Here is a 25729-nt window from a genome sequence, read left to right as displayed (position 1 = left end):
CAAATTTTACAAATGAGGGAAACTGAGGCCCAGAGAAAGGAAGTGACTTGCTCAAGGTCACATGGCTAGTTAGGGGCATGTTCTATTCTGGAACCTCAGTCCCCTACATCCGACATCACAGCATCACAGAATTACATATTATTCATTAGAAGGGAATATACCCAGTCCAGAGTTCTTACCCTGAGGTCTATTAATAGACAATATGCATTAGATATGGTTATATTTATATACTATAAAGCATATTTCTGGATTATATATTACACAGTTATATGAATATATTTACATGTATAATGTGTATTTTATTGTTGTATTAACATATTTATAAATAATATATTTTGTTAACTGCATTGCATTAAAATCATATCCTATGCGTATTATTTTAAGCATTTAACAACATGATCCTGAGAAGTGGCTGTAGGTGTCACCAACATGTCAAGGTGGTCCATCAAGGTTAAGAGCCCCTCATCTTGTCCTAACCCCTTATTTTACAACTGAGGAAGCTGAGTCTCAGTGAGAACTACCTTGTTCAAGGTCACCGAAATGACCTCAGACTGGAGTGGCCTGAAGGCAGGTAGCTTTAGGAGGGAAATCGCTGCTGGAAAGAAGGCTGGGTTTGGAGTCCAAAGGCCTGAGTTTGAATCCTGCCCTTGTGACCCTTGGCAAAGTCACTTGCCTCCTCTTAGTTTCCTCATCCATGACATGAAGGAGGCTGGATGCACTGACCTCAGTGGTTCCTTCCAGCTCCAAAGGGATCACCTTATAAACCTATTCCTCCCATGAGGACCATGGCCACATGTGAGAGGGAGATCCCTAATAAATGGTGATGACCAGGACTCCATCAAGAGCATGTGTGATGGGAAAACGAGACCTGACAGAGCAAATGATGGACCCAGAGTCCGACCACGCACATCAGAAGAACTGCTCTGAGAGTTAGCTGTGCGCCCTTGGGCACGACGGAGAGATCCCTGGATGGGGGGCCGCCTCGTTTGGGTGCGAATCCCATCTTGTCTCCCGGGTGGCCACAGGGGAGTCACTTCCACTTTCTGGGCCTCAGTTTCCTTATTTGTACAATAAGGACCAGCTGGTTTCTAAGGTCTCTTCCTGCTCTAAATTATATTGTAAGTCTTTTGTCTTTCATGAGCCTTAGGTAACTTATTCATAAAATGAGTCCGATAATTTGTGTTTCCTACCTTGCAGAGTCGTCTTAGGGAAAGGACTTTGTAAGCTGTAGCGTATTGTAAGCTTCTTGCTTTTTGCCTCTTTTTGTATCCCACTTCTTAACACAGTGCCTGACGCATAGTAGGTACTTAATAAATGCTTATTGATGGATGGATATGAGCTACAATCAGCATTCCCTGGTAAGAACTCTAGACCACAGGCAGCAAGGTACCAAGCGCTGCCTTAGTTTCTCTCAGATGCCAGACAGAGGGATGGAAGGTTTCTGGGCGCCTTCCTCAGCTCGGGCCCCGTCTGCAGTTCTAACAGCCGCGCTGAATGCAGGGCAGTCATTTGTTAGCTCAGGTCAGATCCCATGTCTTGATTATCATGGCTACTTCCTGAAAACGCATTCCGTTTGTCAGTTGGTAGGGGGCTGGGGGGAGGGGTAGCAGATAACAAGCGATAGGGAGGCCACATGATACGGGGAGAAAACCCCACTGGAAGTGGGGTCAGAGGACACGAGTTCAAATTCTGGCTCTGCCGTTAGCTGTGTGACCTTGGCAGGTCACTACACCCTCTCTGAACCATTCAATTCCTCACCTGTTCAGTGATGTGGGGCTAAAGACAGGGAATCCTAGAGAGGCAGCAGCATGGTATAATGTTGAGAACACTGATTTTGGAGTCGGAGGACCTGAGTTCAAATCTTGCCTTTATCAGTTGCTGCTTGTGTGATCTTGGACAAATCCCTTAACTCATTTTTCTCATCTGTAGAATGAGGAGGTTAGATAAGATGATCCCTGAGGCCTTTCAAGCTCTGAATCTATGAATCTAAGTCATTTCAGCTATCTGGGACTAGATGACCTCTAAGATCCCTTCTAGCTCTGAAGCCATAATTAAGTAGTGACAGGGCGCTAGGGAGGTGGCCGTCCCTTGCTGTCTTCTGCTTGCAGGTCTTATCTGGTGTACTATATTCATTTCTTAGAAGGATGTTAATAATCTGTGGCATCTATAGAAGTTTGCCCCCAGGATGATAGAATTTCAGGCCTTGAGATCATGCCGTGGGTGCCGAATCTGTTGAAGAAACCGGGGATGTTTTCTGTAGAGAAAAGAAGACTTAGGGGGTATGGGTCACTGCTTTTCATGTACTTACAGGGCTCTTTCATGCAAGAGGCATTAGTCATGGTTAGCTTGGCCCCAGAGGCAGCCCAGTTATAGAGAGGTAGACTTAGAAATGATGGAAATGATTAAAGTTCCTGATTATAAGAATGGTCTCCTTGGGAGGTGGTAGGGTCTTCCCATTGGACATCTCCAAGCAATGGGTGGGATGGCCCCTCATTGGGCATTTTGTGGTGGGTTTCTTGTTCTGGTAAGGGTCACCCTTACTTTCCTCCGAGGTCCCTTCCTTGTTAATTTGCAGCCCATTATCTGTGCCACGCAGCCCTAAAAGAATATCACAAGCCAAAGGGAACTGAGAAGAATCAGACAAGCAAACAATTACAGCTGACCTCCAATGCCTAACCAAGAGAGCCGATCGAGAACTGTGGAGTTACCAAATTGTTCATTCATCCCCCTTATTTCATAAATAAGAACTAATGGATCATGGATCCGGAGATGAAAGGGACCTTAGAAGTCACAAAGTCCAGCCCTCTTCATTTTACGTAGGGGGAGTCAAAAGAGGCAAAGTCCTCAGAACCAGAAGTCAGTCCTTCTGTAGCTTGTCTTGCCAGACGCCCTCTGAGGAATGCGTTGTCTCAGGTGCCCACAATACCCATTTTAGGCCTCTAGGTGGCAGAGCAGATAGATCGATGGATTGATGTCCTGAGTTCAAATTCAGCCTGTATGACACGGTGCAATTCACTTAACTTCTTTCCATCTCAGTTTCCTTATCTGTAAAATTAAGAAAGGAGTAGCACTTATTTGTCATGTTGTGAAAATCAAAAATGGGTTGTTCTTTGTCATGTGTTTGTTGTTACATGTTGTTCTTTGTTATATTGTTAGGATCAAAAACGTGTAAAGTGATTTGCAAACCTTAAAGTGTTATACGGATGATACACACGCACACACACACACACACATATATGATGATGGTGATGATGATTTCAGGTATTTGGGGATTAGCCTTCTCCTGCTTGATCCTAGAGGGCAGAACTAGGGAGCCATGGAGAAAGGATGAGAGGGAGAAAATTTTGGTTTGTTGTCAGGAAATAATGTTCTAACAACTATGACCCTGAAAAAATGAATTGTCCTGCCCCAGGGAGGTTCTCTAGCACCAGAGAGCTTCACTTAAAGATTCTTCCAGGATGAACAAAAGAGATTCTTGTTCAGCTATATGTTGGATTGGGGGTCTTGATAAATCTTTCAGTTCTAAGACTGAGATGACCTAAGTTCAAATTCTGCCTGTGACATTCTCTGTATGACCTTGGACAAGTCACATCATCTCCTTATGACTCAGTTTCCTCACCTGTAAAATTAAGGAGTTGGTCCCATGATCCCAAGAGATCTGCACCTCAGTTTCCTCATCTATAAAATGAGGGGGTTGGTCTAGATGGCTTCCGAGGACCCTTCCTGTTCTAGATCTAGGATGGAATGAATCCATGATTCTGTGAAATAAGTCTAGCAAGAGGATTTTGCTTTGCCACGATTTTCCAGCTGGTCCATGTTAGATCTGGGACCAGAGTCCTGGGCTTCTCCCTTGTTATGTAGCTGGAGAGAGTAAAGATGGCAGATAGCTTTGAACGTCATTCATTCTCAGTTAGAATGGCAGGCTAATTCCTTTGCTGTGACCCTGAAGCTGCGGGCTCTCAGTCGACACCAATTAAAGGTCCCAGCTGGGGTGGGGGGCTCCAAATGGGTTGGCCTTGCTCAGGGCTTCTGAATGATGCTCACAAATCATTTTTTTGGTTTTTTGGATGGTCTGTGAAGGAGGGAGGGAGCAGAGAAGGCGGAATCTGAGTCACGTGTCAGAACAAACCCTGATGAACGTTCTGGGTACCACTTCTGTAATGATTCCAGCAGGTGGCCTGGGACCCTGGACACATGGATCTCTCCCCTTCGTGTTTTTATCACCTTGGGAAGATGGGTAGAAAAGGTGCTGATTTCTGAGGAGTGCCCACTTTCCCTGGGCTGCTTGAGATAGCACCTGGGCAAGATGCCAGCCCTCCTTCTGTGTTCTGTCCCCGCAGAGGGAGGGATGGAGAGAGACACAGAGACAGAGAGAGATAGAAAGACATGGAGCGACAGAGACATACACATAGAGGAGAGACAGAAATATAGACTGAGACAGAAAAAGAGAGACAGAGTGAGAGACAAGGAGAAATAGAGAGAATGTGAGAAAAGCAGAGAAGTGGTGAGAGACAGGTGAAAGAGCAACAGAGACAGAGTGGGAGAGTCAGGGAGAAAGGAAGGTGCTGAGACAGAAAGACACAGAGAGACAGAGGCAGAGAGCGAGGTGCCATGAGCTAGAGGAAGTGAGAGACTAAATAGGAGGCAGACGGCCTGACGGAGTCAGAGAGGGAACACAGGAGAGGAGGAGGGAGGCAGGGGGCCTGCAACTCACTTCTGTGTCTGTTTAAAAAAAGAGAAGAGGGTTGGGGGAGAGAAGGAGGGAGGATCTTGGCCTCTCTCAGCCTCCCTCACCTCCCTCACCTCCTTCAGCCTCTCTTGTCTCCCTCACCTCCCTCACCTCCAGCCAGTCCCTGACAGTAGCTGGTCAGAGAAGCCCTCAGGAATAGGACTGAGTTTCTCAGCATCTGGCAGCTGCCCTAGCCAGTGTAGCCCAGACACTCTCATGGTCCCTGCCCACCTCCTCCTGGCTCCTTTCCTACCCATGTTTACTCATTCATGTCCCCAGGTCCCTTATCTTTGAAGACCCGGCAAAATGATTCTCCTCAGGTCTATGAAACAAGGAGGCCTGGAGCTTGGACATGCCAGGGCCTCTGAACAATGCCAAGTTCCTTACCCCAACACCCAAGCCCCCATCTCTCTGGTTCCCAGGGAACCCAAACGAGTGGAATAATAACCACTTCCATTGTAAACAATGACGCAGAGGAAGAGGGATAGAGTAGGATGAGCAACTGATTCAGAGTCGAGAGAATTTGGGTTTAAATCCCTCTTCTGCTACCAATCACCTGTATGACCTTGGACAAGTCACTTCTCTGGGTCTCAGTTTCCTCATCTGTAAAATGCAGGGTTTTTAACCAAATGGCTTCTGAAGTCCCTCTCAGTTCCACATCTGTGCCCCTATGATCTTGTGAACTGATCCCATTTTGATGGCTCTGTAAGATTTGCAAAACACCTTCTTTCCACAAATCCTATGTAGTGGGAAGTATCAGGGTTATTATCCAAATCCAAGCCAATCTAATAAGCATTTATCAATCCCCTCCTATGTGCTAGGCACTGGGGAGACAAATAAAAAAACCAGACAGTCCCTGCCCTCAAGGAGCTTACATTCTACTGGTGAAAATTCAACATGTAAACAGTCAAATATTGGCGTGATAATATGAGGAGGAAGAGAAACTGTTATCCAATTCCTGTGGCCATCTGCCATATTTTGGATTTTCGCCATGGAGAAGTGTTTACCTGGTTTCTGTCTCTAACCACATATCCACACAGCCTTGCCATCCTGTAAATGCCCATTTTACTCTCTCCAAGAATCTGTTGTAACTTTAAGATTTCACTTTGTTATTTCATTGGAAATAGTGTTGGAGGCAGAGTCAGAAGCCTGGGCTGAAAATCTTGTGTCTGCCAGTTACAAACCTTTGACAGGTCACTTTACCAATCTAGTCCTCAGTTTCCTTATCTGAAAAATAAGGGGATAGAATTAGAGGACTTCTGAGGTCCATTCTAGCTCCTATCCAGGATCTTAGGGCTCTCTGAGTCTCAGTTTCCTCATTTGTAAAATGAGAGGGTTGGACTCAGTGACCTCTGAGGTCTCTTTTAGCTCTAGGTCTCAGACCCTAGGGTTCTACAGAGAGAGACTTTTAAAGACTTCCTACATGGAGACTTTCTGGGATGACTTCTTTATTTTATAGGTTAGGAGGGAGGAAGGAAGAGGAGAGAGAGAGAGGAAGAGGAGAGGAAAGGAGAGAAGAGAGATGAAGAGAGAGAGAGAGAGAGAGAGAGAGAGAGAGAGAGAGAGAGAGAGAGAGAGAGAGAGAGAGAGAGAAGAAAAGAGAAAAGAAGAGGAGAGAGAGAGAGATGGGGGGAAAGAGAGAGAGAAGAAGAGAAGAGGAGAGGAGAAAGGGGAGAGAGAGAGAGAGAAAATAAGATAGAACAATATCAAGAGACAGAGAAACAAAGAGAGATAAAGGCAGAGAGACTGATACTTGGATAGAGACAGAGACATAGACCATTTTGAGCGGACACGGAAGAGGGTGCTTTGAATTAAAACTTAAAGATAAGGTAGCCCCAGACAGTGGAAGGCCTTGGATGTTAGGCCCTATGCTATTGTGGAAGAGACAGAGCTGGTAAGACACAGCCCTTGCCTACAAGAAGCTTATGCTCTAGTTGGGAAGATAAGTTCTACATATGAAAGGATTGCCAACTGTGCCAGGCCACATGTGCTAAGGGATCACAGAAAAGCAGGGGACTTGTAAAGGCTATCTAGTCTCAGTGTTTCACTTTACAGGTGAGAAAACTGAGGCCCAGAGAGATGAAATGACTGTGCCCAAGGGCCCACAGGTGGTCAAGCAGAGCTCAGAGTTGAACCCAAGTCTTCTAACTCCAAGATTAGAGTTTTTTCCTCTGCACCATGGTGGGCCTCAGTTTCCTCATCTAGTAAACAAGAGAGTTAGAATAGATGCTTCCTAAGGTCTCTGCCAGCCCTGACTCCTAGAAGCTTATGAAATACAAGAAAGGCACCATAGAAATCCACTAGTTGTTTTCCATCTACCTACAATGCCGTGTACACAGCAGGGGCTTAATAAATGTAAATTAAATAAAAATGAATTGCCTTGCCTTGCACCACTCTGCAGTCAGGCACCTCCAGATGTCCTAACAGCACAACTTCCCATGAATGAGTGGCAGAATGGAAAGAATGCAGGGTGTAGAGTCAGTGTTCAAATCCCAGCTCTGCCATTTACTAGCTAGGTGATCTTGGGCAAGTCACTTTACTCTCCGGGCCTCGTTTTCCTGATTTGTAAAATGAAGGGATAAGATGAGATGATCTAGAGGACCCCTTCCATCTCTAAGGTTATGGTTCTAAGTAGAATGTAGAGAAGAGGTGGCTGGGCTTAGCAAAGGCTGCCCAGACATTCCTTACCCATTTCTAAGGCTTATGCTAATCTGCAGGGTTGAGAAATCCCAAGGGACTCAGGTTGTTGTGGGGGAAGCACTTTGCAATCTTGAAAGCATCACAGAAATGTGAATTATTAATGTTATTAATATCTCTTTAACACTAAAATCCCCTGTGGGAAAGGGTATGGGCAATCTCTTAGCACTACAGCTAAGTGGCTAGCTTTCAAGGTCTAAATGCAGAGAATTCAGAGCAAGGGAATCCCAAGTCACATTATCCTCTGCCCTGGTCTGCCCACTTCTACAAGACATTCATTTCTGGGTGAACAGCTCAGGAAAGCCATTGATAGGAGAGTGCCCAAAGGAGGGAATTGCCATGGGGAAGGGGATTGGTTGAAGGAGCTGGAGAAGAGAAAACTTAGGGGAAGTGTTTGAAGGGGTATCAGGTGAGGTAAGAGTATGGTGTCAATCAGTCCAAAACACTTATTAAGCACCTACTGTGTGTTTAGGTGCTGTGCTAGTACTGGAAAAGACCACTTTCAGCAGAAAGATCACTGAGCTTGGAGAACTAAGACCTGAATTCAAATCTTGGCTCTGCAAATGACTATTTATACAACCTTGGACAAATCACTCAGCCTCTCTGTACCTCAGTTTCCTGATTTGTAAAATGAATAAGGAAGTACTTGATGGTCTCTAGTTCCAAGTGTATGGCCTTCTGAAGAAGGATCAGATTTGTTCTAATTGTCCCTAGACAGCAGTATTATGGACAGTGGGAAAAGTTTTAGAGAAAAAATTTAGTTCAATGGAAGGAAACATTTCCTAATAACTAGAACCAGGGATGTGTTTGGTAAACGTTTAACAATCAGCTGAGACATATGCATGATACTTATAAGTCTAATCTGCATGATTGATATTTCCTCCATTATTTTCTCATCTAGACAATTAGTAAAACAATAAATCAAGGGGCAGCTGAGTGGCACAGTGGATAAAGCCCTGGAGTCAGGAGGACCTGAGTTCAAATCCAGCCTTAGAAATGTGTTAACTGTGTTACCCTGGGCAAGTCACCTCACCTCCAAATAACTAAATAGATACATCAAGCCCTGATTTATAGAATTTGCTGATTCCTGAGATGTGAACACTCACACTGAAAATTTAACAAGTGACTCTCTGGAACCAGTACAATCAGATTCCAGTACACCCCTGAACTCAAAAGTGGAAAGGGTGGCCTTGGGAGGTCAGTCAGTAGGGCTGGATGAACGCTTGACAAGAATGTTGGGAAGAGGATTCTTGTCAGGTACGTATTGGATTAGTTGGTCTCTGAGGTTCCCTTTAACTCTGAGATTCTCTGGTTCTATGGTGTGTGATCTGGAGAAGAGAAAACCCATGATGACCCAAGATCAATAGGTTTAAACATACTAGGACTCCAACACAGATAGCTATGATACACAACATTTCATACCTGGATTCCAGATCTGGATTTGGAAGGGGCCTCAGGGACCATCTGGTCCTACCTGCTAAAGGGCTATGTGACAGACAAGAACATTATTGACTATAGAGATCAGGGAAGGCTTCCTGGCAGAGGGACATTTAACTAGGCTTAAAAGGATGAACACAGTTGGGAAGGTCTGCCTTGAACATATCCCGGTTGTGCAACTCTGAGCAAGCCACTTCATCTCATAATTTCCCAGCACTCTCTCCAACTCTAAAGAGCAGAGAAGGGGCGCCAACCTGGGTAGGTAGAACTTCCTCTAAGGGGGCTCCTTATGCCAGTTGAATCATAAATCTAGTCCCATGGAATCTGAGACTCAGGAGGGAACTTGGAGGGCATCAGTGCAACAAGAGTCCCTAGCCAAAGTTCATTTAGGGAACACTGGAAGACGTCCAGTGACACGGAGCCCACTACCTCTTGGGACAGCTCCTTCCATCGTGGGCAGCTCAAAGTCTTTCATTACGCAGAGTTGAAATTTGGCTTCCTGTAACTTCTTGCCCTCTGGGGCCAACCAGAACACATCTAATCTGTCTTCCCTGTGACTGCCCTTTAAATATTTAAAGACATCGATTCCTTTCCAGGTTAAACATCAAAGAATGTAAGTATAGTAAGGTAGCCTGAGGTCAGCCCCCAAAAGAACAGGCATTTCTTTACAGCACCTCTGACAAGTGGCCAGTTGACCTTTTCTTAAAGACTTACGGGAAAGTGGAGCTCACTATCTCCCAAAGCAATCAATTCTTCTTTGGGTTGGCTCTAATTGTAAGGCAGGTTTTCCCTCCAGTCAACAGGAATCAGCCACTCTGCCACATCCATCCATGGATACTCGATCGATCTTATATCTGCCTTCCTTCCTTCTGCCAGCCTTTCACCACCCTGATGATCCATGTCCTTGTTTGCTTCAGCTTGTCAGTGAGGCTCCCCCAGTGTGGTACCCCCAAACTGGAAACTGTTCCTGATGGGGTCTGGCCAGGGCTGAGGCCAGTGAGAGACTGGCTTTCCTGCCTCTGGCCTCTGTGATTCTCTGAATGAAACCTAATGGCAAATTAACTTTGGGGAACTTGTCTAACATATGCTTTTACAGAGAGAGGGGAAACTCTGCCCAGTGACTTGGTCTTAGGGGGATAGGTGAGGTTCAAGGGACTATGTGAAGTCTAAAGGATAAGATCCTTGCTGACCATGGAGATCAAGGAAAGCTTCCTGGAGGAGGTGGCATTTTAGGTGAGCTTCAGAAGATGGGTAGAGTTGAAAGACTTGGACTCTGATAGGGCTGCCTTTGATAGGAATCCCTCAGTCTCCCCCCCCCCCAAATTGGGCTCAACAAGATCATAAATTTAGAAGTAGAAAGAATCTTAGAGATCATCAAGTCCAACCTCCTCATTTTATAGAGAAAGAAACTGAGGCACAGGTAGGTTAAGTGACTTGCCCAAGGTCACACAGCTAGTAAGTGTCTGAGGTGATCTACCTGACTCCACATCCAAAGCCATAGTCATTACACCATGCTGGCCCTTGAATGTTGATGGAAGACATTCCATGCTGTGTATGCCTCAGCCTCCAGGCTTGGCTCCTTCATTGCCCTTGCTCAGTGATATCACAGTCTTCATAACTTCCCTGTACCTCAGTATTCCCCTCTGTCTGATGGGTAGGACCATGAACCCTGTCTGTCTGGATCTAGGTTGAATAAGAGAGGGAGAACACTTCTCTCCATTTTGACCAAGCCAAGAAATGACATGGGGTAGTGCTAAGGACATTGGATTTGGAGTAGAGGAGCTTAGATTTAAATCTCAGCTCTTGTCACAGTTCTAGACCTGGAAAGGTCCTTCAGGGTCATTGAGTCCGACCTCCTCATTTTACAGAGGAGGAAACTGAGTCACAAAAGTGATCCTAGATTTAGAGTTGGAAGAGATACATAACTCAGAGGTTATCTAGTCCAACTCCATTTTACAAATGGGGAAACTGAGGCCCAGAGAAGTTAGGTGACAATACCCATATGAATAGAGATGGAAGGGGCCCTGAAAGTCACCTAGTCCAATACTACCATTTTACAAATATGAAGACTGAGGTCCAGGGGGAAGTCATTTGACCACAGTCATGCGGAGCCAAGTTTTGAACCCAGGTTTCTTGACTCTAGAGCTGGTGTTCTTTCAATTGTACCACATTAACTTCCCTTTGCTGTGTGTCTTCAGCTATGTCACTTCCCCTCTCTGGGCTTCGATTTCCTCCCCTGTAAAATGAGGGAGTTAATCTATTCCAGTTCTTGATCCTGCAACCTGCTCTTACCTGGGACTCAATCTTTCCTTTCGAAATTGACATTTTCAATGCTCAACAGCCAGTGAGTACATATTTCTTCATTTCTTCTTCTGTTTAAATTGAAGATTTGACAACTACTCAGCCAATGTGATGGTTGACAGCAAGCCAGTGAACCTGGGGCTGTGGGATACAGCTGGACAAGAAGACTATGACCGTCTTCGGCCTCTTTCCTATCCCCAAACAGTAAGTTCTACCTGCCTCTCTTCCCAGGTACCCTACCTCCCCCCCCCCAGATCCTTCTTCCTGTTTTGTTTCCCTCACTGTTGCTCAGCATTGGAATGGAGAAGGTGAATTAGCAGCAAGTGGGCTCCTCTGCCTTCCCTTCTCTCATGAGTAGCTGGCAGGGTTGCCTTCAACAGGAATCTTTCAGTCTCTTCCCAAAGGGCTGGATAGCTCAGGGGTGCTGATGAGAAATCTGAGGAGCTTGGTCCTTGATGTAAAGAATATTAACTCCAGTCCAGGCACAGGAGGCCCCCTGGTGCATGACTTGGAAGTTTTCTTCTGGAGTGAGAAGGCAGGAAATGTGATGGCATCAGCCTGGCTTTTTACCTTGGAATTCCTCAGACTAGCAGACCTTTATGTTTGCCAGGAAGCCATGGCTGATAACATATGAAATAGTGCAGTCTCAAGAGACCAAATTACCCTTTGGTCTTCAGAGCCCCTCTCTCCCTTCAAGATAAAAATGGCATACATGAGGGATGGTAAGTGAATAAAATACAATGGGTGAGCGGTGAAAGAATGGATGCTGGGTAAAGAGTGAATTGTTGAAAGGTAAAGGATGGTGTGTGAAAAATGAACAGTGAATGGTGGCTGATGGGTAGATAGTAGGTGATAGGTTAAGGAAAGTTGGTGGTTGGATGGTGAATGATTGGTAAAGGTTGAACGGTAAATGATTGCTGATAAGTAAAGGGTGAATTGTGGAGGAATGGTGGCTTATGGGTAGTTGGTGAGTGACAGGTGAAAGAAAATTGGTGAGTGGATGGTGGATGAATGGTAAATGGTGGCTGATAGGTGAAGAGTGGATGGTAGGATAATAGCGAATGATAGGTAGATGGTGAGAAGAGATTGACGAGTTGATGGTGGCTGATGGGTGAAGAGTAGATGCTAAATGAATGGTGGCTGGTGTGTAAAGGGAGATTTGAGTATGGATGATGGATAATAAGTAAATGGAAGATGGTGAATGAGTGGTGGATGGTGGTGAAGAATGGTAGATGGGTAGACTGTGGATGATGGATGAATGGTAAATGATAGGTAGATGGTAACTGATAGGTAAAGAGTGAACTAGAGATAAAAGTAGATGGGTAAAAGATAGAAAGTGGATGAATGGTGAATAGCAGCTGATGCAGAGATTATGGGTGATGGGTGAAGTCAGGATAGTGGATAATGGATGAAGGGAGCATGATGTGTGAGTGGTGAATGGTTGGTCATAGGTAAAGTATAGATGGGGGATAAATGGACCAGCCAGACTGTTTTATTGGCTGTTCTCTGTACATGACATTCACTCCTACAGCCTTTAAACAGGCTGTCTGTCCCCCCATGCCAGGAGTCTTCTTTCCCTCTTGACTTCCACCAGTTGAAATCCAGATTTCCCAGTTGTCAGCTCTTTTTTCTCTTGCCCCCTCCTAATACTTCATATGTATTTGGTCCATATCTTCTGTTTATTTCTCTATGAACCAAGTGCATTCCCCCGGTAGTATGTAAGCTCTTTAAAGGTAGGAATTCTTTCTCTTTGTATCCTCAGTCCCCATCATGGTGTCTGGCACCTAGTAGGTGTTTAATCAATGCTTATTGATGGATTCCTTTGAGGTGGTTGAATAGTAGATGGCTCATAATGGTTGAAGGGTGGGTGTTAAGTAAATGGAAGATGTTAAGTAAAAGGTGGGTACAGAGCATTAACCAGCCAATGTCATTCCTCTCTTCCTTGGTATAGATTCAGACTCCCTCAACCTTCCCCTGAGCTGTTCCATCTATCCATGAAAGTCCGAGTACATGTCCTGAGGGAATGTGAGGGATGGACACCTTGTTCCTAGTTCGGCCTCCCACTTTGCTGATTTGTACCCTTCCTCTCCTCTCTTCTCAGGATGTCTTCCTGATCTGTTTCTCCCTTGTGAGCCCAGCCTCATATGAGAATGTTCGTGCAAAGGTGAGTGAGTCCTTGGGACACCCAGCAAAAGGGGAATGGCAGCTTTGGGGCAGGGGCACAGGGCAGCCCCATCAGCCTCCCTGCTAAGGGCAGCTTTGAATGGTGGTGACTATGATGGGTGACCAATTGTGGTTGATGGGGGAAGAGTACCCCAGGAGGGATATTTTGCTTCCCTGCCCTACTCCCTCCCAACTTTGTGACTCTTCTCCCTCTCTGCTGGCCCTTTCCCTGCTCAGTGGTACCCTGAGGTTCGGCATCATTGCCCCAGCACCCCCATCATCCTGGTGGGCACCAAATTGGATCTTCGTGATGACAAGGACACCATCGAGAAGCTGAAGGAGAAGAAGCTAACACCCATCACATATCCACAGGGCCTTGCCCTCGCCAAGGAAATAGGTAAGAGTTCTGTGACCAGGCAGTGGAGATCTAGGACACAGATCATCATCTTTGGCTTTGTATCTCTAGTGCCTAGCACTTTCTGCCTCCCTAGAGGCAGCTGGGCCTGCAGTTAGGAAGACCTCAGTTCAAATATGACCCCAATCACTTACTAGCTGTATGACCCTGGGAAAATCACTTAACCTATGTTTGCTTTAGTGTTTTCAACTGTAGAATAGGGATGATTATGGCACCTATGTAGCAAGCTCGTTATAGGGATCAAATGAGCTAATATCTGTAAAAACTGCTTAGCACAGTGCTGGGAACGTAGTAGATACTATATAAACATTTATTCCTTCCCTTCCATCTGGAGGATAGGAAAGGCAGGAGGGAGAGGAGGGGATCTTCCCATACTGGGGAAAGCCTCTTTCTTGGTTTCAGACAATGGCTGGCAGGGTGGGTGAAGATCATAGATTCAGAGGTGGTCCTACTGAAAAGAAGAGCAGCTCTTTCTAACACCCAGGGACAGCCACGGTGGGTTCTCTCTCAATAAGCACCATCCAACAGTCAGTCAATAAATATTTATTAAGCACTTTTTCTTTAAGCATTATACTAAGTGCTAGGGATACAAAGAAAGGCAAAACCATAGTCCTTGCCCTCTAATAGCTTACAGTCTAATGGAAGAGATAATATCCAAATAGCTATGTTGATAAAAGATAGATGCAGCATAAATGGGCAGTCATCTCAGAGGGAAGGCACTAGTTGGGACAGAGAGGTTAACCTCCTGTTCGGAATGTTGGAGAAGAGGGGTTTTATTCAATGAAAGGGTTCGACCACATGGCCTGTGAGGTCACTTTCCGATTTGGATTCTATGATTCTCGGGTTCTGTCTTGCCTTCTCTTTTTGCTCGAGTCTCTCCTGTATGAATGAATAAAATATTGACTAAGCGCTGTGCCCAACACTATGCTAAGCACTGAAGATATAAATAGAAAAAGTGAGACACTCCTTGTCCTCGAAGAGCTCACACTCTAATTGGGGTAGATAACACATTAAAAAAAAAAAGTTCAGTAACTATGAATCTGGAGGGAGTAAAAGCAGGGTAGATGGGAAGGCCCTTAGAATACAGTGGCTGATGGTAAGGCCTAGTGGTCTGCCATCTCATTAGAGGAATAGAGTTGGTGACTCACACTCACCCAGGTCTTTGGAGCAGTGAAGTGGCTCAGATGGGTTCTGGGTTGTCTGGGACTGGGGAGGAGGTATAGGGAAGGTACCCCATTTGTGGTGGGTCATCCCGCTGCCCAGTCTTACTGCTTGGAGTCTGGGCAGCTTAGGCAGAGAGAGAGCATTGGGGGAATAAAATGGGGAGAGTGCCCCTGTGGTCATGGGGTGGGATGAGAACACTTTTTTCCTCTGTCTAACCCTGATTTATCTTTAGATTCCCCCAATTCTTCTTTATCTCCCAGCTCTAGGATGTGCCCTCTTACCTGTTCCTCTCTGTCTGGAGAAAGACATGGTAGAAAGAGCCCTGGATTTAGAGTTAGAGGATCAGGGTTCAAATTCTGGCTTAGACACTTATTAACTGTATGACCGTGGACAAGTATTTCCCTGTCTGAGCCTCAGAATCCTCCACTGTAAAATGTGGGAGTTAAACTTGAAGGCTCCTAAGTTACCTTCCTCCCCTAAGTTCCATGGGCTCTGAGATTGGGAGACTCCCCAAACACTAGGGCCATTTGTTTATTGGCCTGGGGGGTGCACCCTTCAGAGCTTATTTCTATAGACCTAGAGGTGGTGAGTGGGGTGAGAGCAGGCAGGTCTCGATCTTCTACCAAGTTTTCTCTGCGACCTTAGTTTTATCCAAGTTGTGGATTTCTATCAATCTCTCAGATAAAGACATAGATGGTGTCCGTCCTTTGGTCAATGACCCAAAGGTTGGAGGGATGACTAACTTGTTGGAGAGCAGACTTGGGAGCCTGAAAGGCCTCAGATAGAGCTCTGGCATAAATCTAACAATACTATGGATCTGGCATTTCACATTCTTACACTGCTGTGAAGAATTCCCTTGCCAAGGGGATCACCCCCCTGCTCTGCAACTAATAGGCTTACTACCTTGATTATGATGAAATTTGACAGAGATCAATGAAAAGTCTGACACAGTTTTAATTTTTTTTTTTTACAAGAGAAAGATGGTAGAGGCATGGCTAGATAGCACGTGATCTAAAAAAAGGAGCTGGAGGTATTTCTAAGCTGCAAGCTTAATCAGTGGGTCAACAAACATTTATTAAGCATCTACTATATGCCAAGTATTATTCTTAGGATACAGAGACTAAAAACAAAAAACAAAACCCAGTCCCTGAATTCTGTGTTTGTAATCCATAAGGGGAAACATACTCATATTAATAAATTAGGATAGTATCAGAAAATCTAGTATCATATCATATCATATAATCCAAAATTTAACCTAACCTATCCTATTATATAACATTACATAATGTGGTAAAATATATAAGATTATAAACATAATACATGCTATTTATATGATATGATGCAATGTGATAGAATTCCACAGAATGCAAGATGATACAATATAATGTAATATAATAAAATATAATAATACAACACAAGACATAGTAAAATATTATATGATAAGATATAATCCAGTAGATGATACAATAGAATGTGGTAGAACATGACCTAATATAACATAACATAACATAATATAACATGAAATGACATGACATGACATGACATGACGTGACATAACATGCATACCCAGTTTTAGTAGTCCGTGCTGTGATATGGCAGCCTCCAAAGCTAACGCAGGCTCATGCTGCCTCAGCAAGGCAGAGCACTCAGGACTAGGGAGTCATGCTTTGGCTGCCATATCTAAAATACTGAGCTCATTGTGGGCGTCACATTTTAGGAAGGATATGGACAAGCTGGGAGGGGCGGGATGGCCAAGGAGGGGTATAGGGCCCTGAAAGCCTGCCGTCTGAGTACCAGATGAAGGAGCTGGGGATGTTTATCCTGGAGAAGATTCAGGGGAGACATAATTGTTATAAATTCAAATGTCCATAGGGCTGGTATCATGTAGAAGAGCAACGAACCTTGCTCTTCTTGCTCTCGGAGGACAGAGCTGGCAGCTGCAGAGAGGAGCATTTCAGCTTGAGGCAGGAAAATATTCCTAAGAAAAACTGTCCCAGTGTGGAACGGGGGCCATGGAAGGCAGTGTGCCAGCTCTCTGAGCTCCCTTTCAGGGGATGCTCGAGAGGAAAGGTTGGGCGATGACTTGGGAAGATGGGAGAGGGATTTCTTATCTCAGACTAGTCAAGAATTAGATGCTCCTGGAGGCCTTTTCAGTTCTAAGATTCCATGATTCTGCCTGGGCATGGTGGGTAACAGTCTGGCCTGCTTATACCACCACTACCACCACCATCACCACTACCACCACCACCACTACTACTACCACCACTACCACCAGCACCACCACTACCACCACCACCACCACTACCACCACTACCACTATTACTACTACTACTACTACTACTACTACTACTACTACTACTACTACTACTACTACCACTACCACTGCCACTGCTATCACTACCACTACTACTAGCCGAGGCAGCATGGGGCCCTGGAGCCAGAAAGATCTGGGTTCAAGTGTTGCCTCTGATATACACTGGCTGTGTGACATGCTGTCTTCAGTGCCCCATGTAATCCTCTAAGACTATATAGGATGGAACAGGTGCTAGACCCATTGGTGAAAGTGCTTTCCTTACTGGGAGCTCCCTGCCCAGTTCCAATAAAAAGCCCTCAAAGCTGACAAGACTATGGATCTGGCATTTCACATCCTTATGCTACTGTGAAGAATTTCCTCGCCAATAGGGATCACCCCCTGCTCTGCAACTAATAGGCTTACTTCCTTGATTATGATGAAATTTGACAGAGATCAATGAAAAGTCTGACACAGATTTAAATTTTTTTTACAAGAGCAAGATGGTAGAGGCATGGCTAGATAGCAGGTGATCTAAAAAAAAAAAGAGCTGGAAGTATTCCTGAGCTGCAAGCTTAATGAACGGGTCAACAAACATTTATTAAGCATCTGCTATATGCCAAGTATTATGCTTAGGATACAGAGACTAAAAACACAAAACAAAATTGGGCATGGTGGGTAACAGTCTGGCTTGCTTCTAGTACCACCACCACCACCACCACCACCATTACTACTACTACTATCAGCACCGCTGAGAGCTCCCTGCCCAGTTCTAATCAAAAGCCCTCAAAGCTGACATTTATTAATTGCTATGAGAGCCTTTAAAATATTGGAGCCTCACAACTAACTCTGAGGTATGTTATAACAGATGTAATCTATCAGCCCCATTTTCTAGGTCAAGAAACTGAGGCGTGGAATGGCTTAGTGACTGGCTTTGGTCCAAGGCCACAGAGTAAGTGGCAGAGTCTGGTTTGGACCCAGGCTTGTGCCCCAAGCCTGGCAGGGCCCTTTGCACTCTCAAAGGCCAATTCAAGGGGAAGTCTGGCCCTACCCTCAGATGCTCTGGCTCTCTGTTCCCCTTGGGTTCAGACACCCTGCCTGTTGACATTTTATACCCTTGTGGCCACACAGAAGCCCTGACCTCCCTACCCCCACTCTTTCAGCCTCTCTCTGACTTCATCATCTCCTTCTTCCGGCCGGAATTGGGAGGGCTCTTGGAGGGGGAGGCCTCCACATCTCTTCTGTCTTTAACAGGAAAAGAGACCGCAACTTCCTGTTCTGTTCCCCTCATGACTAGCTTATTTTCGGGGCTCAGCCCCGGCCCATCTACCACCGGGCCTCGCTCCTGCTGCCAGTCCCTTTCCTCCTCTTCCTCCTGTATATTAAGGTGCTCCTCACAGCCCTGCCATGCCCACGACGTGGCCTGGTCACTGCTGATTCTCCTCCCTGGGTTCCACCAGCCCATCTGACTGATAGCTGCCTCAGGGAAATGGCAGAGGCAGGAAGGGTGGAAGGGAGAGTCGGGGAGGCTAAGAATTGGGGGGAATGGACACAAACAGAAACCAGGAGGGATTTCCTGATGATTTGAGGGGGAAAGCTGAGCACTCTCCTACGTTCTGTGGGCTTGTGGAATAAGGAAAGGACATTCTGCCTGGCCTCAGGAGCTGACAGTCTCCTTGGCCGGCCTAGGTCTGACTGGCAGGATCCTACATCTTATAATCTCCTCATCGTGCAGGGGGTGAAACTGAGACCCAGGGAAAATAACGTCCATCTCACAGGGGTCAAAGAGCAAACCTTGTGCTGGAATCAGAGTTTTCTAGAGAGATGCTTGGGAATCATCTAAATGAAAACTTCTTATATTTATTGAGCACTTTTACATCTCTTGTAGGACATTCAAATGGCAGAGCTAGGTAGAACCTTAGAAGATAGAATGTCAGAGCTGGGAGGGGCCTGAGAACAGGGGATGTCAGAGCTGGGCGGGGGGGCTGAGATCAGGGGATGTCAGAGCTCGGAGGGGCCTGAGAACTGGGAGTGTTAGAGAGATTAGTTCAACTTCCTGATCTTACAGATAAACATATCCAGCAAAGAGAAATGACTTACCAGAATTCAAATTGTTAAAGACTTGGCCAACTGAACTTCAAACGCTGTTCTTCTCCCTCTGTCCTGGGGAATGGGCACCATCCATAGAGCTGAAGCTTCTTCTTCTCTTGGCCTCCCCAAAGGCTTCACTGCCCGCATCTCAGCTGGAGCTCCCCAGGGATCAGTCCCATTCAGAGGCACATTTGGATTCACAGAACATGTACTCCCCCAGCTCCCAATACCCCATGAGACTAATGGTCAGTGTCTTCACTTCACAAATGAGGAGACTGAGGTTACAGCAGTAAGGTGACTTGCTGAGGGACCCATGGCTGGTAAAGGACATGTCTGAGATCCACAATATGGATTCAAGCCCAGTGTTCTTTACGGAGAATGGCATAGTGGTTAGAAAACAGGTGTGTGGTGATGTATGTTTAACAACCAGCTTTCCAGGAAAAAGAATTACACACAACACTTGCAAGTTTAATCTTAATTACTAACATTTTTGCCATCACTTTCTTAAGTCTAGACCATCAATAAAACAGGAGATCAAGCCTTGATTTGTAGCATTTGCTGATTTCTAAAGTGTAGAAGCTCACACTGAAAATGCATCCATTGGCACTGAAAAGCTGGTTAGAGCTGGCTCCGACACATTTCCGTGACAGTTGACCTGGGTCATCCAGAAGACTTGAGTTCAGATCCAGCCTAAGACATGTACTAGCTGTGTGACCTTGAGCAAGTCATTCCACTTGATGAGCATCAGTTTTCCCATCTGTCAAATGGGAATAATTGTAACACCTCCCTACTAATTACACTCGGCCTTCTAGGTTAGGCAGAGGTGGAAAATCCTTCAGTGGGCTTGGTGCTCGATGGGATTCTAGAGGCCAACTAGTCTGACCCCTTCATTTTACTGATTAGGAAACTGAGGCTTAGAAAGGTAACTTTCAAATGTAGCTCCTCTGACTCCAAAGTCCTCTTTGGGGAAGGGGTTAGATCCTTTCTCTGGCTTTCCATTGTCTAGAGCAGTGGTGTTAAAATAAAAACAAAGGCAACTCAGTCATACATATGAATCTCCAGGGTCCACATAGTGACTGAGAAAACCACTTGTGTTTACATATTCCTTTTTTTAAAAAATAATACATCAGCACGTTAAAATCAAATGGGAACTGCATTTGAATCTTGGTTTGGGCCAAGCTAGATCGACTGTATGTATGTAGCTGGTGCACCTTGGATTTTATACCTCTGGTCCTGACAAGGCAAAGCAGGTGGATTCCCAAAGTGCTTTTCAAACCTTAGAGCTCTCTGCAAATGGTAGCTCTTATTAGTTCTGTTTAATTACACTATTCAGCCTTTCTTTGAGGAGGTCAAGGCAGGCATCATCCCCATTGCATAGATGGGAAAACTTAGGCAGAGAGAAGCTGTCCAAGGTCACACAACAGAGTTGATTCAAGGGGTCAGAGTGCTGGAAAGCCCTTGATATACTGAAGGGACTAGGAAGGGAGGGAGTCCCCAGGGGGCATCGAAAGTATGTCTCCAGGGCTCCGTGTTCTGAGCAGAGGGTGAAAGGCAGGTGGGGACCTTGAAGAATTTAACCTGGAAGCAGGAGTATGCTGGGGACAGCTTCAGCCTCTCTAGAGCTGATCGTTAAATGTTCATTGCAAGCATTTATACCTTGAAAGATGACAGATACTCCAAATCAAAGTTTGATTTCTTGTTTCATTGATTATCTAGATTTATGAAGGTGATAGAGAAAATTTTAGCAATAAAGATTAAGCTTTAAAGTGCATTCTGTGCACATCCTCCCTCTCCCCCTCTCCCTCCCAAGAGCTGATAGTTAAAGATTTAACAGCACACCCCTGCCTAGGAGACTAAAATTCAAGCTTGGTCCAAATGTGGTAAATATTATATTCAATTTTACTGAAAAGTTTCATGATAGGGGAGAGTTCTGGAGTTTAGGAGAGAAGTTAATTTTTAGAGGAAAAAAGTATGGATTTTTTTTTCTAGGGAAGATAAAAAGAAGAAGACATCAGGAAGCCCAGCCCTCCAAATAGAGGAGCTCAGTGTAGCTAAGCCAAGTTTGAGGAATCAATCTTTTTTAAGGATTCATTTGAAGGATGATGAGGACATTCAAAACTGGGCTTTACAAGGGTTAGGTTCAAGGACTTGGGTGTTTAATATGGAGAAGACTTTAGAACAGATTTGCTGCTTTTGTGGGTAGGAGGAAAAGGGCTGGGGGGAAATACTTGGTAGTTAGGAAAAAATAACAAAGACCACAGAAAGGACAAAAAAAATCCCAGCCCAGTAGTTTTAAAGTTATTGAATTTATTACATACTTAAAATAAAATCAAATGGTTCATAATAGAGTTTCAAAGTTTCATGTGTTCACATCTTTCTCTGTTATATTATGTATATGGAAATGCCCATTTTCTTTAATGTTTATTAGGTTTAGAATACATAATTTTTTTTTAAAAAAGCAGGGGGGCAACTAGGTGGCAAAGTGGATAGAGTTCCAGCCTTGGAGTCAGGAGGACCTGAGTTCAAGTGTGACCTCAGACACATAACACTCACTAGCTGTGTGACCCTGGGCAAGTCACTTAACCCTATTGCCTAGCCAAAAAAAAAAAAAGCTGGGGAAATGAAAAAAAAAGTTGGTCATGTAGAAGTATTAGACTAATTCTTCTTGGTCTCAAAAGAGCAGTACTAAGAGCAACAGATTGCAGAGAGACCAATTTCAGCCCAACATAAGGAAAGATTTCCTGGCAATCAACGCATTTAAATAGTAGAATGGAATGCCTTGTGAGGTAGTGAGTTTTCCATCACTGGAAGTATTCAAGTGGATGCCGTATGACCCCTTCCTAGGGATATGATAGGGGGAGATTCCTTCTCAGATGCAGCTTATGCTCCGTGACCACTGACGTTCCTTCAATCTCCAAAGTTCTATATTCCTAAATCAATTCAAATGACATTTATAATATGGTATTCCTATGCACAAGACACCATGCTCAGGTTTTGACTTGATGAAAGGAAGCATTTCCTAATAATTAAAGCTGTCCAAAAGTTAGATGAGCTACTTTGATAGGCAGTTAAATTCCCCATCATTGGGGGTATTTTAGTGGAGGATGAATGGCCTCTTGCCAGAAATATTGACTTGGAAGTTCATGCGTCAGATAAAGGCTTGGTTATATTATATGACCACTTTTCTGATTTGGGGATTCTGCAGCTCTGTGACCTCTCCCTCTGGATTTTTGACTGCTATCAGTATCAATTATTGTTATGTTGGACCTTTAAAATCAATTGGACCAATTTCTCCTGGTCCTGGTGGGGCAGGGAGTGAGTGCAGCACAGTGCATTGGGAGGAGCATAAGACTTGAGATTGAATTCCGCTTACTACCTGTGTGATCTTGAACAAATCACACACACATCTAGGTGTCCCAGTGGCTAACACACTAGACCTGGAGTCAGGACAATCTGAGTTCAAATCCACCCTCAGAAACTTACAAGCTGTATGACCCTAGGCAAGTCATTTAACCTCTGTGCCTTAGTTTCTCCATCTATAAAATAGGTGCTAATAATAGTACCTATCTCCCAAGGCTGTGAGAATAAAATGAGATGATATTTGTAAAGTGCTTTGCTAACCTGAAACCATAATATAAATGCTAGTTATGATTATTATTACTTTTTAAGATAAAATTTTATTAATATCTTTATATCACCTAAATTTTCCCCTGTATCCTTCTCCCTTCTTCTTTTTTTTTTTTTTTTTGCTTTTAGGCAATTGGGGTTAAGTGACTTGCCCAGGGTCACACAGCTAAGTGTCAAGTGTTTGGTTTGAGGCCGGATTTCAACTTAGGTCCTCCTGACTTCAGGGCCGGTCGGTACTCTATCCACTGTGCCACCTAGCTGCCCCTCCCTCCCTCTTTCCAGAGACCCATTCCATATAACAAAGAATATTTTTAAAGAGAAAAAAAAGAGGAAAGGGGGGAAAAATAGCAAAATGGATCAATACTTTGAAAAACATCTGAAAATACACCCAATATCCCATATCCATGGACCTCCCGCCTCTTTAAAGGAATAGGGAGAGGTGTTTTCTTATATCGCTTCTTGTGATCAGGGGAAGTCACCTTTAATTTCTTTGGGCCTCAGTCTCCTCATCTGTAAAGTAAGGGGGTTGGTCTAGATGGCCTCGGAGGTCCCTTCCAGCTCACAATCTAGGATCCTGTGATTTGCTTCTCCTTCATCTATCTCTTGCCCGATCTGACGGTTATGGGATGCTGCTGATACACTGGCTGACAGTCTCTCTCTCCCCCTCCCTTCCTCCCTCCCTATCTTTTTCTCTCCTCCTCCTCTTCCTCCTCTTCCTCCTCCTCCTCTTTGTGTCCCCCCTCTCCCCCTCCCTCCCTATCTTTTTCTCTCCTCCTCCTCCTCTTTGTGTCCCCCCTCCCCTCCCTCCCTATCTTTTTCTCTCCTCCTCCTCCTCCTCCTCTTCTTCCTCCTCCTCTCTGTGTCCCCCCTCTCCCCCTCTCCCTCTCCTTTTCCACTCTCTCTCCCTCTCTTCCCCACCAGACTCTGTGAAGTACCTGGAGTGTTCTGCCCTCACTCAGCGTGGACTGAAAACTGTTTTTGATGAGGCCATCCGGGCCGTCCTTTGCCCCCAACCCACCCGACAGCAGAAACGCCCCTGTAGCCTACTCTAGAGGTAAGTACTGAAGATAGCTCCCTGAGCCCAACCCTGGGCTGCACAGCCCACTACCATTTCCCACAAGGCTGAGTTACCGCTGCCCATCTAGGCAGGATCCTTTCTGACAAGGACTTAATCAGTAAGCATTTGTGTGTCTGGCACTGTGCTTATGATACCAGTGCTGGGTGGAGTGTCTCAGAGGGTGAGGTGTGCAAGGGGTGGGCTCATGGTAGGAATGCTGTGTTGTTTAATGTCACTTACCTGTGGAGTTAAGGACAGAGTAGAGTGAGAGATCCCTGGGGTGGAGCATGGCCCTCTTCCAGACCGGGAGCTGGAAAGGCCCACAGAGGTCATCTAGTCCAAACTTTTCCTTTTACAGATGAGGAAACTGAGGCCCAGAGAGGGAAAGTGACTTAGCAGCTCACAGCCCTAGAGCTGGAAAGGACCTCAGAGGTCATCAAGTCCAATCCTCTCATTTTACAGATAGGGAAACTGAGGCCCAAGGAAGTTAAGTGGATTGTCCAAGGTTACATATGTAGTAAATGACAGAGATGAGGTCTGCATCCAGGGCACAGTGGAAAGAGTCCCTGGAGTCCAAAGACCCAGCTTCTGCTCCCAGCTCTAGCTACAACATCATAGGCCTGACTTGCCCCAAGACCCTTTTTAGGATTGATACCCTAAGCCAAGGCTTTGAACCACTAGCCCTTTGAACAATGGCTTCTCCAGCCCCAAACACGCTTGTGGGGGTGGATGAAGTACGTGGGCCTGCCTACTCAATTTTCTTTTGCTCAGTGTTAACCAATCAGATCACTTCCTAATTACATGTTGGATTTGAGGGTCATAAATGAAGACTTCAGTCAAAGAATTCCCTGGGCATACATAATAGCCTCTCCTTTTTCTCCTCATCAGAATTATTTCTGCTTATGTCTTCAGAAAAAGCAAATACTTGTTATTTGAAAAAAAAATTACTCAAAAATTAAGTCATTATAAGGTAAGGTTGGCGTTTGGAGAACCTGCTGGAGAGTCATGGCAGACAGTGGAAAGCATGCTGGATTTGGAGTATGAGGAACTGAGTTTGAATCTGGCCTTGTCTACTTACTGTATGAGTGACCTTGGGCTAGTCACTTTAACTTCTCCTCACCTGTAAAATGGCAGCGAGGGACCTTAGAGTTGATCTCTAAGGTCCAGCCTAGCTCTACATCTTTGCTCTTATGGGACAAATGATGGTACAGATGAGCACAGTGAAGGGATCTCCTAATTCTCATCCTTCCTCTTTTTCCTCTCCAGGTATGCCCTCGGGGCCCATTTGTTTCCCAGCACCTTGTCACTATCCTCCCCAGTTCTCTGATTTCGAGGCCTGGGGGCTTTTCAGCCAGTCAGCCAGCCTTTTCCCCTTGGCGTTCCTTAATAGATGGATGGAATTCTTGGTCACTAATCTGATTGCCAAAGACATTTCCAGGACAAGATCATGTGAGCGCATGCAAAGCTGTTCCCCACTCTCTGCTTGGGCCCCCTACCAAAGCCAGGGGCTTCTGGGGGAGATGACCAATAAAACAGACCTCTTTTGCTGCAGTGGAAACTCTTGTGTGGGACCTCCCAGGATCTCAACAGTGGGCCCCGGGAACCTCTGGGGGTGCTGCCACACCCCCTTGAAGTCACTCCTTCCCATCTTTCCTCTTCTGGAGCCCAGTTATCCTCATCGCGGTCATCATATCATTCTTTCTGACACAGAATGTTGCTTAATAGTAATGATTGTTTACATTGGGGTAGGGGTCTGTG

General features: G+C 45.2%; 1 protein-coding gene across 1 annotated transcript in view; it reads left to right on the top strand.

The window, feature by feature from the left end:
* RAC2 (Rac family small GTPase 2) overlaps positions 1-25529 on the top strand; it is a 34234-nt gene extending 8705 nt beyond the window's left edge. The window contains exons 3-7 of the mRNA XM_020982534.2: positions 11251-11368; positions 13266-13328; positions 13565-13724; positions 23836-23968; positions 25238-25529. Of these exons, the coding sequence (XP_020838193.1) occupies positions 11251-11368; positions 13266-13328; positions 13565-13724; positions 23836-23966 (472 nt within the window). The 3' untranslated portion in view covers positions 23967-23968; positions 25238-25529. The remainder of the gene's footprint in view (positions 1-11250; positions 11369-13265; positions 13329-13564; positions 13725-23835; positions 23969-25237) is intronic.
* The last annotated feature ends 200 nt before the right edge of the window (positions 25530-25729 follow it).

The sequence above is a fragment of the Phascolarctos cinereus genome, unplaced genomic scaffold (assembly GCF_003287225.1).
Source record: "Phascolarctos cinereus isolate Bilbo 61053 unplaced genomic scaffold, phaCin_HiC Scaffold_1;HRSCAF=81, whole genome shotgun sequence".
Taxonomy (NCBI): domain Eukaryota; kingdom Metazoa; phylum Chordata; class Mammalia; order Diprotodontia; family Phascolarctidae; genus Phascolarctos; species Phascolarctos cinereus.
This window is presented reverse-complemented; position numbering and strand designations above follow the sequence as displayed.